The sequence below is a fragment of the Cetorhinus maximus genome, chromosome 30 (genome assembly GCF_964194155.1).
Source record: "Cetorhinus maximus chromosome 30, sCetMax3.hap1.1, whole genome shotgun sequence".
Classification (NCBI taxonomy): Eukaryota; Metazoa; Chordata; class Chondrichthyes; order Lamniformes; family Cetorhinidae; genus Cetorhinus; species Cetorhinus maximus.
The window spans coordinates 21,402,506-21,415,296 of NC_135908.1; the positions used below are offsets into that span (position 1 = coordinate 21,402,506).

A 12,791-nucleotide genomic window follows, 5' to 3' on the forward strand; every position below is an offset into this window, starting at 1 on the left:
CATGTTTTCCTTTGTTGTTTGCGGTTGGAATGTTTCTTTTGATAAGCAAGTGGGTGAAAGGTTATTGGGAATGTGGATTTGAGGTTACAATCACATCAGCCATGATCTTATTGAGGGTGGAGTAGGCTCGAGGGGATGAGTGGCCTACTCCTGCTCCTAATTCATATGTTCGTATGTAAAAGGCAGAGAAAGAATGAATACTTTTCCTCATTTGTTTACATTCATCAAGTAATTATTGTCTACATCCATGGATTACTATTGACATTCATATTCCTTCTCTTTCCCAATCCATTTTACTCTCCCTTGTTTTCCTGTCTGTCACTCTCTGCATCTTGTGTTTCTTTTCTTTCCTCAGTCTGCATCACTCGCCCCCTCACCTCTGCTGTACTTTCTCCCTTTGAGTTGTCCGCTGTTCCTCTCTGCTTTGTTTTCTTCCCCTTGTATTTCCTTGTTCTCTGCACTGCCTCACCCTGCCCTCTTAAGGCATCTTTAGCATGGATTGGCTGCACAGTTGGGGCCAGGTCTAGCAAAGTAAACAATTGACATAATATGCAGGGACAGCATGCTCTAACCCTGACCATAGAAGGCTCTTCCATTGACCATTGGCACATTTTCTGTTTCACTCAATAGTCATCCACTTGGACCCTGGTTTCTAGGCCAGTTATGTCCAGTTCTCAGCTAACCACTCATTCCATATAGGATTTAGCACAGAAACTTTTGAACTGAATGTATGTTAGGCTCTTGTGCCACCTAATCCTGTAATGACGATAATAATAACCCCAGTATGTGTATTGTGGTATAAATTGTGTTGCTGATTTAAAATTTCATCACTTCTTGTTTCCTTTTTCAGACTGCGGGATCTAAAGAGCAGGCAGAATCTGATTTCTCACCTGTTTCGGAGAGTACTGGAGATGTGTGCAGTGTTAATTCCTTTAATGGTGAGTGGGAGAAATTGGATTTCTTGAACACCCCTGAGCAAAGTGACATCTCAGATGAGCCTCGCACGCCAGAGACCACAACTTCGGAAGGGACAGAGCTGGAGCTAAGAGATTCCCCTAGCGAGGGCATGTTGCTGCCCCCAAAAGACAAGGAAACACTGCCAGACACAGGGAGGAGCAGCCAGGCCACTCAACCCATCTACCAGCAAGATCTGGGCCTTAAAATTGATGTTGAAGCAATGGAGGTCACCAGTACTACTAGTGATGATCAAGCCCCAGTTGAAGACAAGCCTCAAACTGCAGGAGAGGGCCCTGTTCCTGTGGGTAGTGTGGTGCCTGAAGTGAAGGAGGCAAGAACCACAGCAGGCCCAGATACGTTGACGGAAGGACCTTCCATTCCATTAGCCCTTTTTGTTGAAGAAAATTTTGCTGAGGCAACTTCTACAGACAAAAAACTACCTGAGGAAATGATTGCTGAGATCGAAGGTGAATTCATGAAAGTTGATCGTGCGGAAGAAGCAGGAGCTGAGGAGGATGCGCAGCGGGATATGTCCACAGACAGTTTTGGCGCCCACTTAGTTGAGAAGCTCCTATCTTACTTAAAGATACCCAGTTTTCTGTTAGGGGAGAAACCCCCCACTGTCGGTGTTGGTAAACCAGAAGCAATGCTAAATATCTCAGCTCTGCCTGAAGCGCACTCACATACCGAAGACATAAGTAAGAATAAATCACTGCCTAAGGAGTCACTGTTAGAGAAAGAGGTTGTGCAGACTTTACCAACCACGTTGCTGGCCAGTACTGAAGATCTCCGTGTTAATGAAGAACCTGCATCTGCTGGACCTTTGGCAGGGACAGATGTTGACCATGTCATGCCATTACCGAGCACCATGGAAGAACCTAATGTGGACACTTTTACCTCAGCGCCACTTTTGATGAAGGCAAGCCTTGATCCTGCCCTCCCTGCTGACACGCCACCAAGTACTCCCGAACATAACCACGCAACTGGTATGTCAGACACACAACCATCTCTGCACCCAACAGCGGGGCATTTGGAAAACCTTGATGTTAGCCATTCAGAGCTAAATCTAATGGTGGCACCAAAAGATCAAAACGTTGCAGATACACCTACTCTTTTGCCAACCTTGGATGTTAAGAAACTGGAAGATGTAAGGGAAGGACAAGGCATGACTGCTTTCTCATCTACTGAGGACGAAAGCGACAAATATATAGCTCCATGTCTGGCAGGCACAGCAGAAGAAAGCAGTGTGGTGAAGGAGGTTACTGGCGAGGGAAGTAAACTGTTGGAAGTGGTGTGTATTCCAAGTAATGAAACTGAATCAGCTCCAAAACCAATAATACTGAGGATTGAAGACACAATGTCAGACAATGACTTACAGCAAACAAAGAATATCTCAGATGCACAAGCACTCAAAACAAACCAAGTGCCTTCCATTGTAGTGGGTAATGAAATGTTTAAAAACACAGGAACAGCAAAGGTAGAGGACAGTGAGGCAGTAAAGAAAGATATACCCGCAGTGCCACTTCTGCAAGCTCTGAGCACCAAAATTAAGCTCAGTGATGCCCCACCAATCATCCCGTCTGCCACACCGGCAGAGCTCGCTTCAGGTGCCCGCCGCAAAATCTTCCTACCCAGATCTAAGCAGCTGGACGATTCTGAAGGGCCAACTTCCGATGTTCTTCACTTGCCAACTCAGCCAAAGAAAGAGGAGGCAATGAAGAGAATCCACCAGACACAAGGTGATGTTGGCCTTACAGAGGAGGAATCGAGTCAGTTTTTGTTAGCGCCCAGGAGAAGTGGGGCCCTCTTGCAGGCCCCTGTGGTCCAGCAAACTGTGCCAATGGAGAAACGCTCACCAACCTTGGCACGGAAGATGGACACACTCGAAGTGCCGAAACTTCATGAGGAACCTGAAGATCAAAGTGGAAGCTCCCCAAAGACTAAAGGAGAGATGACCAAGGATGCCAAACCTGCCTCCATTAAAAGTGAGGGGAAAACAGAAGGGGGCAAATCAACTAAGAACCCTTTTAAAGGTAAGAGTGTGAATGAAACCTTTTTACTAATGACTAACTCAATGCTCACAGTGAGGACCTGCTGTCAAAGAGAGAATAAATTGGAGTTACAGTTTTACGGAGTTAGCTGCCAACCTGTTCCCATTGAAAGTAGCTTCTGCTGGGTATGGGCGAGAGCTGAATTTATCCTTTACAGTTTTCTGAGGATTTTGATGGTAATTCCTCCTTGGACCTCACAACAATTCAATGGCACATAATGATAAACCAATTCCCTGCCTGTGTTATTTCGAAGATGGTCCCTGGGATGCAGAATCATGTCGATGAATTTTAAATCCCAAGCTGGTTTCAGGGGAGATGTTAAAACTTTGAAAATCTCCAACTTGACCCCAACCCGTCTACTTCCAGGTTTAACAAAGTGCCAGGCAAACAACCACTGCCACCAGGTGAGTTAGTCAGTTAAAGGTTTTAGTGATAAAAACAAAAAGCTAAAAGCTACTGCGGATGCTGGAAATCCAAAACAAAAACAGAATTACCTGGAAAAACTCAGCAGGTCCGGCAGCATCGGCGGAGAAGAAATCAGTTAACGTTTCGAGCCTTCACGGCCCTTCGGCAGAACTGAAGCATAGTTAGAAGAAGGGAGAAATATAAAGTGAGGTTTATTTAGTGAGGTTGGCAGCATCTTCACAAGAGTCACAGAATGGTTACGACACAGAAGATGGACATTTGGCCCATCCCCAGCAGCTGAAATGAGTTGAGGACAGCTTCAGTAAACAGGCCATTCATTCTCCCCCATAACCCCCCATTTCCTCACATCCTCCTTCCACCCCCTGTCATCCAGCCCCTTACAGCAGAGCCAGTCACCCATACACCACACTTGCCACCCTGTCACCTCCCCCTTTGAAGTTGGGGTTCAGGTATTTCCACTCTCCTTGGGCCTGGGTATGGACCCCACCTACCACCCTCACCCCCCATCTCCATTCAGACCTCCACCCTCATCCCTACCCCTACCCCTCACCCCTGCTCCCAGTACCCCCCACTCGAATGCTCAACTCGAACCCTACCACTCACCCTGCTCCCACCCCCACCCCTAACCCCACTCTGACCCCTACTGCTCACCCCTGCTCCGACTCCCAATCCTAACCCCCACCTCTACCCTAACCCCACCCCAACCCTCCCACTCCCACTCCTACCACCACCAACCCCACCCCCTACCACCCACCTCCATCCCCACCCCCAACCCTACCCCTCACCCCCACTCCCACCTTCACTCCCCATCTCCGCTCCCATACCCACACCCACTCTTACCCCCATGCACACTCCCACCCCCACCCCTGCATCCATCCTCACCCCTAACCCCCAGCCCCCACCCCTACCCCACCCAACCCCATCCCCACCTCCCACCTGTAACAGGAGGCAGCATACCTGATCTTGCAGCGTCCTCCAGAGTCCTCCCCCACTCGACTGTCAATCAGGCTGAAGTGCGGGTGAGGAACTTGATTTGGAGACAGATTCCGATTATCCCACTTCCTGTGCAGAAGTTTTGCTGAGATTCGTCACTTGGCAGCATCATGGAGAGGAACCAGAAGATAATCTCTTAAAACCATCGCTTGTTCATTTTTCTGCTGGAGCTAAAATAGTCGTTCTTGGGCTTTTGTGGTCAGTTGGGTCAAGTGCCGATAACGCTCAGTGGAGATATATATTGTGTGTCACAGTGCACAGTATTTGTAACACTGCTATGAAGGCTTTTGTACCTGAAGATACTGGATTGAAATGAGGATTTGTAAAGATTGGATGGCCCAAGCTATCCAGTTAAAGCTGTTTCTTCAATGTGCTTTCATTCACATGGAAAGATGAGGCTTCATTTGACTGAGTTGTGCTCCCGGTTTTCAGCTTTCCCTGTGTGCAGTGGGAATTCTGGCTCAGAAATCAGTGAGTTTAGCTCCATCTTCCATAAATTATGATGGAAAATCTTGTATGGTCGCCTGATCTTTGCCATCCCACCCCAAACCCCTGATATACGCTCTTGGTGGGTGAAGTGTGTGTTGGGTAATACAGAACAATGTGTCCCCCATGTTTCGAATTTTATTTGGGGGTCATTTTGAACAGGTTTTCCTGTCCACTGCCAATCCCAGTGATCTACTGTGCTATATTACTGCCCACCGCTTGAATGTTGTACATTGTCATTCCAGCTGCAGTGTTAATCTCTTGTAGAGTGTCACAGTAATGAGCTCACAGGCTCCTCGAGTCTGACCCAGGTGACTCTTCCCTGAGGTGACTTCTTCTCCGGTCCCTGCCAAGACCTGATATGATCCAGGATGCAACAAATAATCACACCACCTCCCCTACCCCAGGTTGTTTTCTTCCCATAATAAACCCCCTTCCTTGCAGAGAAACATCTTGCCTCTGCATCCAGACCCTTGTGACATAAGGAAAGAAATGAACCCATCACCCCTGTGCTCCTTTGCCAACAATGGCTCCCGTTCCAGCAAGGCCTCGAATTTAAAATTCTCATAGTTGTGTTCGGATGTCTCCACGGCCTCGACAACCTCCCCCAGCCATACAACTCATGAAGAACTCTGTTCCTACAGTTCTGGCATCCCCGGTTTCCTTCTTTATACCAACAGTATCCATGCCTTCAGCCATCAAGGCCATAAGCTTTGGAATTCCCCTCCCTGAATCTCTTCACCTCTCTCTCCCCCTTTAAAAGGCTTTGTAAAAACTACCTCTTTGAGCGAGTTTTTGGTCACCTGACCCAATACCTCCTTTTATGACTCAGTGCCACATTTTATCAGATAATGTTCCTGGAGGATGTTCTGGTCCTTTTGAAGGTTCTGTATAGCAGCAAGATTCTCTTGGAGCTAAACGCATTTTCAGGTTGGTGGGTAGCTCTGTCTGAAAAGGTAGGGAGGGGTTGATATTAGCAGCAGTTTGTGTCATGTTATAAGCCAGAATTTTTCACTGAGCAGGTGGGCATGCACGTGATCCGCTCGAGCATAAAATAGCGCATGATGACCTCAGGCGAACACCCCGACTTCATCACGCACTCGTGGGGACACGCTAAACTTGGAAGCACACCCGCCGACAATTGAGAGGGCTATTAAACGCATTAATGGTGCAATTAACCGGGATTTTTGCTGCCTGCCCAATGTTACGGTTGGCGGGTGGCGAATCGGCCAGGCGGCTTTTGCATTTTTCAGGAAACCTCATCCAAGGGTGGGATGAAGTTTCCGTTATTAAATAAAAAAGTCCATGCACAGAATTTTTATAATGTTTATGCTCAGGTGACTGCTTGCATTGCGTGAACATTTTTTTCCGGGTTTAAAAATCTTTATTTGATGCTTTTGAAGTCTTCAGCTCCTTGAGGCAGCTCTCTGCCTTCAGGGAGCTTTCTGTGAGGGCTGCCCTGTGCCCGCGCTGACTTCAGCGCCCACCCTCCTCCAGCCCACACCCCCGGCAGCGCTGATCAGATCAGCGCGCGCTTCACGCTACCTGGCCGTTAATTGACCAGCCAGCATGAAATCGCGGTTGGGGGCCAATCACAGGCAGTGGTCTGTTTCCTGGCCACCCCCGGGCCCGCTGATGCCAACCTAGAAATCCTGCCCGTAGAGTGTAGAAATATCACGTCATGGTAAGGGGAAGTGTCAGTGTCATTTTTATTGCATTGACATCTCAGGCAAGTGCCCCAGTGATTTGGACAAAGGTTCTACAATATTACCGCACTTTGGCAAACAAATTTGTAAAATTGAGCCAGCCATCCTGAAGTCTCTTTAAGCGCAATCCATTTTTGTAATAATTCATGCTAAACTGAATTAACAATGAAATAAAACTTAAATACGCTTTGCCATGGATCATATGAAAGGAATACACAGTGAGGTACAGAGAAAGAGTAAGCTTATTCCACTGGTGGGAAAGACTTTTTATAAGTCACACCCTTGCCGTTTTCTTACTCATGAAATGAGGCGAGCTAGTGTGTCCTGAATCAAAGCTGGTCTCTGGGATCGATTTCAGGCATGTCCACGATGAGATCTAAACCGTTGGATCTGCTACTCCAATGGCCAATGCTCATCGGTTTTCTTGGGGCCTGTTTCTCTGGGACAGCAGTGACCGGAATTTTTATATTTTGCCTTCTTCAGCTCCTCAGGTGATTCGAAAGATTAGAATGGAGCAGTTTTCAGACGCCTCTGGGAATCTGAAGCTTTGGTGCCAGTTCTTCAACGTTTTGAGCGATTCTACAATCAGATGGCAAAAAGATGGACTTCACTTGGACAAGTTGAAACGAAGGTAACTATCCCCATCTTGTGCTACTTGTCCCCTTACACCCAGGGACCCAGTGATGGATGTTTTACACACTCGTTCCAAATGATTAGGTTCTTTGTTGTAGCTTCATCCGGGTAACTCTGTCTTTCTAAGGCCTCATGGGGCCCAGGGATTCTGGTCTGGCGTTGGGTACAAATCCAACATGGTGCACAACCTCTGGGATTATCCAGGATTGCCCTGGAGACTCCTCAAATGAAGATTAATCCCCAGGATGATCCAGGCAAAAACATTAACTTTAAAAAAAAATCTTTTGTTGATTAATTATAAAAGGTAATGTTGGACTGATGGTTAAGAACCACTGATGGTTAAGAATGCAGAGTCTACTGGTTTTACAATTGGTGATGGAAGGCTGCATTGCCTAAAGACCTGTTTAAATAAACTCTGCTGTTGCTGTGTACACACGGACAGAAAAAAAATAAGAGCAGGAGTTGACCATTCAGCCCATCGAGCCTGCTGCACCATTCACTATGATCATGGCTGATCTTGGGCTTCATTTCCATTTCTCCGATTTCCCACCCGCTTCCCATATCTCTTAATTCCCTGAGAGACCAAAAATCTGTCTATCCCAGCCTTAAATGTGTTCAGTGATGGAGCACCCACAACCTTCTAGGTTAGAAAATTCCAAAGATTCACAATCCTTTTGAGTAAAGTGATTTCTCCTCACCTCAGTCCTAAATTATTGGCCCCTTATCCTGAGACTTATCCCCCGTGTTTTAGATTCCACAAACAGCGGCAACAATCTCTGTGTCTGCTCTATCGAGCCCCTTCAGACTCTTGTACATTTCAATGAAATCGCCTTTCATTCTTCTAAACTCCACAGAGAATATTTACTTGGACTCTCATCATAGGACAACCCCCTCATCCCAGGGACCAATTTAGTGAACCTTCATCACATCCAATGCAGGGACATCCTTTCTTAAATGTGGAGACCAAAACTACACACAGTGGGCAGAATTTTCCTGTTGGCGTGCAGGGGTGGGTCCCGCATTTCTGTACGTAAAATGATGCACGGTGACGTCGGGCGAGCGTCCCGATGTCACCGCACACCATCACGATATTTCATTGGGTGGGCGCGTGATGATCTCTGCTGCGCGCCTGCCATTAATTAACGGACCACTTAAGGCTCTTGACTCACCAATCGATGCCGATTTTTGGCGCCTGTGCAATCTTCCAGTTGACGCACAGGCGCAACAGGCAGGCGGGAAGGACACATTTGTATAAACCTCATCCACGGGTGGGTTAAGAGTGCTCAGTGGGGTCGTGAGTGTGCTCTCTCAGGTATTGATTTTTCAAAGTTATTGAAACTTGCCTGCATGATCTGCAATACTTCAAAACACATACCAGCTCCTTTGTCTGGACTCTTAACCTTCAGGTCAGCACGCTGCAGTGAGGAATCTTTTTTGGGTTGGCAAGTTTCAGGAAGCCTTCCCTTAGCCTGGGAATGTAAGCTGAACTGTCCACTGGAGGCACCTCCTCTGAGGAGGAAGGGAGGGCTAGAAGGGGGAGGAGGCCAGGAGTGCACATTCAGCCTCCAGGGGAGCCACCTTTGGGAGGACAGGCACAGGCACAAGGGGCATAGGGCCACGAGGTGGACCAAGGCGGAAGGGGCTGCAGAAGATGCCACTATCTTGCTGCCAGGGTATACAGGCGGCGAAGCAGCTACCTCAATATGACTGAGGTGCAGTGCCGAAGGAGGCTCCGTCTCTCAAGTCAACTATATCTGTCAGGTGATTGGGCCTGAGATCTTCGCTAACTGTCTGGGTGGACACCCCATGCCAGTGGCTCTGAAGGTCACAGCTGCCCTCAACTTCTATGCCTCTGGCTCCTTCCAGGGCTCAGTGGGTGATCTTTGCGGTGTTTCCCAATCAGCTGTTCATACTTGTGTCAAGCACGTCACAGACGCTCTGTTCAGACGTGCATTGAACTTCATCCACTTCTGTTGGGACCAGGCAAGCCAGACACAACGAGCCAGAGGCTTTGTGGCCATTGCTGGCTTCCTCTGCGTCCAGGGTGCAATAGACTGTACACATGTGGCCATCAAGGCGCCAGCAGGTGAGCCCGGTTGTCAACAGGAAGGGCTTCCACTCCATGAACGTGCAGATAGTGTGTGATCACAGGATGCTGATACTACAAGTCTGTGCAAGGTACCCAGGCAGCTCCCATGACGCCTACATCCTCAGACACTCCCAGGTGCCGGGGCTCTTCAGTGCTCCAGCCCAGCTTGATGGATGGTTGCTAGGTGACAAGGGCTATCCCCTCAGAAGGTGGCTCATGATGTCCCCCCGCCATCCAAGAACAGAAGCTGAGTAGTGGTACAATAGGAGCCACGGCACCACAAGGGCTGTGGTGGAGAGAGCCTTCCGTCTTCTCAAGATGCGCTTCTGATGCCTGGACGACTCCATTACCCCTAGATCGTATCTCGGTGATAGTGGTTGCATGCTGTGCTGTCCACAGTCTTCCGCTGGAAAGAGGGGATGCAGTGGACGATGAAGACATCGACGCAGTGGCTCCGGATGCACACGATGAGTCCAGCAGTGAGTCCGAGGATGAGCATGCACAGGGAATCGCTGAGGGGGTAGAAGCTGACCCGGGCATACTGCAGGGAGGCAGGGACACCCGGAAGGCATTAATCCAACAAACCTTCAGCTAGCACACCACAGATGGACCTCCAGGACAAGCCTGGGCTGTAGGCTCCATACTCGATACCTAAGTGCCAAATCTGCCAGGTTAGGAACAGTAACTAAGGGCCTTGTTAATAAAGCTGAATATCCCACAAAGCACTCCTAACATTTTTGGAAACCATACACATGCAGAGGAAAAGAGGCACCCTCAGCCATGGTCACATGTCTGAATTTAATATCACAAGCAAAGAAACCTAAGCCAAAAAAATGACAATGGTGTTCCATTCAAAGCAAATCATAAAGACCTCATCTTGGGCCAACATAAAAGCACCAGTGATAAACCTGTGGTGCCTTATGCTTACGTTTCAGGGTGCTATGTCTTGGTGCTGCCCCATCACTGGGACTGGCATCTGAGAAAGCCTGCTCACTCTGCTGTCCTGTTGGCCTCGATGATCTTGGTGGTCGTCCTCTGGCCCGTGGAGCCTGTGCTGGCCCTGGCTGGGAGGGATCTACCAGTTCCACAGCTGGCATCTCCCCAGTCATCACAGCCTCATCCGGAGCGTCGTGAGAGGTGCCCATAGAGACGACAGGCAGCTGCTGCGCCGACGTGAGGTCGCTTTGGACCTCCCTGCTCACCGTGGATGGATGGGCACTGAACTGGGAAACTTGGTGCCCAGACCATCTCCCACACTGGCACTGACCAGCTGAGGTCAATGCTGATGTGAGGTACTTGCTGGTCACAGCGCATCCCCAGGAAGCCCTGATGGGTCTCCTGGAGGAGTCTCTCCACGAGAGTCGCCACTCTCTCCATGGAGGACCCATGGCGCTTGAACATGTGGCTCATTGCTTCGGCGATCATCCGCGTAGACTCCTCCACCACGGAGACCAAGCCAAGCATAGCCTCATGTATCTCCCCCAGATGCTCCCACACACCCGGCCGCATTTCCTGTCCCTGCTGTGTCGCAGATGTCTCCAGAGGCACATCATCGGGCACCGACTGAGCATGTGCCTGGTCCCCTGCAGTCCTCTGACTGCTGGCGCCATGGGCATTCTCTGTCTCTGCCAGCTCCTCCAGCGACTGTGAAGTGCCCGCACCGCTGTGCCATGGGACACTACCCGATGTTCTAATTCCCACCGAGGTGCTAGTATCTGCGCTGGTGCCTGCCTGGCAGAGATGGTATGACGCTGGTGAGACTTCAGGGCTCTCAGGTGTGAGAGGGAGCCTCTGCTGCTCCTCCTCCTGGCCCTGCTCCGCTGGTGCTGAAAGGAAGAACAAGGATTTAGGATGAGTTAACGTGGAGACAATGTCAATGTGCATCCCTGTCCCCCGGATCTTTATGCGCTCATCCTTCCACAAGCAATAGTCAAGCCATGTTGCAAAATTAAATCATTTAACGTTCAGCACTGCTATGGCTGTTGGGAGAACAATGCTGACCTCACTGCTGGGTGAACATACCTGGCTGTGGCACCCCAGCCTCACTGACACCAGTGGATCTGGGCACACGGCGCCTCTCCAGATCCAGGGCCTCCTGCTCAAACCGGCTGAGAATGGCCGCCGCCAGTCCTCACAAGCGCTGCAGCATTATGTGCATTCTTCTTCTGAAAATGCGAGAAGAGCATTGCTTTCTGCAAATTGCACACGGACTCTGTGTCTGCACGGCCCACCCCAACCAGAGTGGGACATATCAGGGCTCCAGTGCCTCCTCACCCTGCTGCTGCTGAACACTCACACAAAGGTGCTAGGCCTGTTCCCCAACTCCCCCCCACATGCTGCCTACATCACATTAGGCATCACACGGTATATCCTTCCATAGCAAAGAGGCACAAGCACGTGGAGCGCAGAGGGCAGCAGATGGTTTGTTGCCATGCCACCTTGAAGCTCCCCTCCCAGCATCTCATCACCCTGACTTGGACATGTCCTGGAGTTCCAGCACGCGCCGAGGTGCAGCTCCTCCAGGTTGCCCCCAAAACAGTAATGTGGGTCTTAGTGTACCACACGCTGCGGGCTCAGAACCCATCTCTTCACCACCCTCTCAGGCTGACCTCAGCATGGGCAATATCTGCTGTCCCACCCAGCAAAGGACACATGCCGTCAATGATTCAATGCAGTCACTACACTCAGACTTGGTTGGGGGAGGTGGGCAGCCAGGGGGGAAAGCCAGCCTATTGGGTTAAGTGACCAACATTGTCCTCACCCTTCCAGAGCGCAACAAGTCATTGAAGCGCTTGTGACACTGGACCCAGGTGCGCCGCACCACATCGCGGGAGCTCACCATCTCCGCCACCTCCTCCCAGGCATGTTTCGTCATGTGGGGGGGCCCTCCTCCTCCCGTCCTGGGGAAACAGCACCTCCCACCGTGCTGCCACCTCCTCAAGGAGGGCAGCAAGGCAGTCATCAGAAAAATGAGGGGCACACTGGCCTCCCTCGCCCTACCCTCCGGCCTGGTCTGCCTCGATGGCCTACCTTCCGGCCTGGCCTGCCCCGATGGCCTACCCCCTGGACTTGCATAACCCCCATTGCCCCCCTGCAGAGCCCTTCGCCCAGCCATTGTGAGCAGCCTTTCCAAGGCAGCCAGACCTTCCGTTATCCAGGCCACCGGGTCGCCACTGGACCCAGTGGGCTGAGCGTGCCCGCTACCCCCCCACCCACTCCCGCTATGCATGGGAGTCGTGAAGTACGCTGCGTAAAATGGTGGCGTGGACCTGATCGTGAGTGGTGATCGGGTCTGCGCCTGTCCGCGCCTCCTCCCACACCGTCCCCCCCCCGCCATCCAGAAAATTCTGCCCAGTGTTCCAGATGTGGTCTGACCAAAACCCTGTACAATTGCAGCAACACTTATTTATTCTTGTATTCCAATCCCCTTGAATAAAGGTCAACATGCCA

The 12,791-nt window shown here is 50.2% G+C and overlaps 1 protein-coding gene across 1 annotated transcript in view; it reads left to right on the forward strand.

Moving 5' to 3' along the window:
* The window catches only part of alpk3a (alpha-kinase 3a), a 77,256-nt gene that overhangs the window by 47,873 nt on the left and 16,592 nt on the right, over positions 1-12,791 (forward strand). The window contains exons 6-7 of the mRNA XM_078532229.1: positions 851-2,990; positions 7,103-7,250. Of these exons, the coding sequence (XP_078388355.1) occupies positions 851-2,990; positions 7,103-7,250 (2,288 nt within the window). The remainder of the gene's footprint in view (positions 1-850; positions 2,991-7,102; positions 7,251-12,791) is intronic.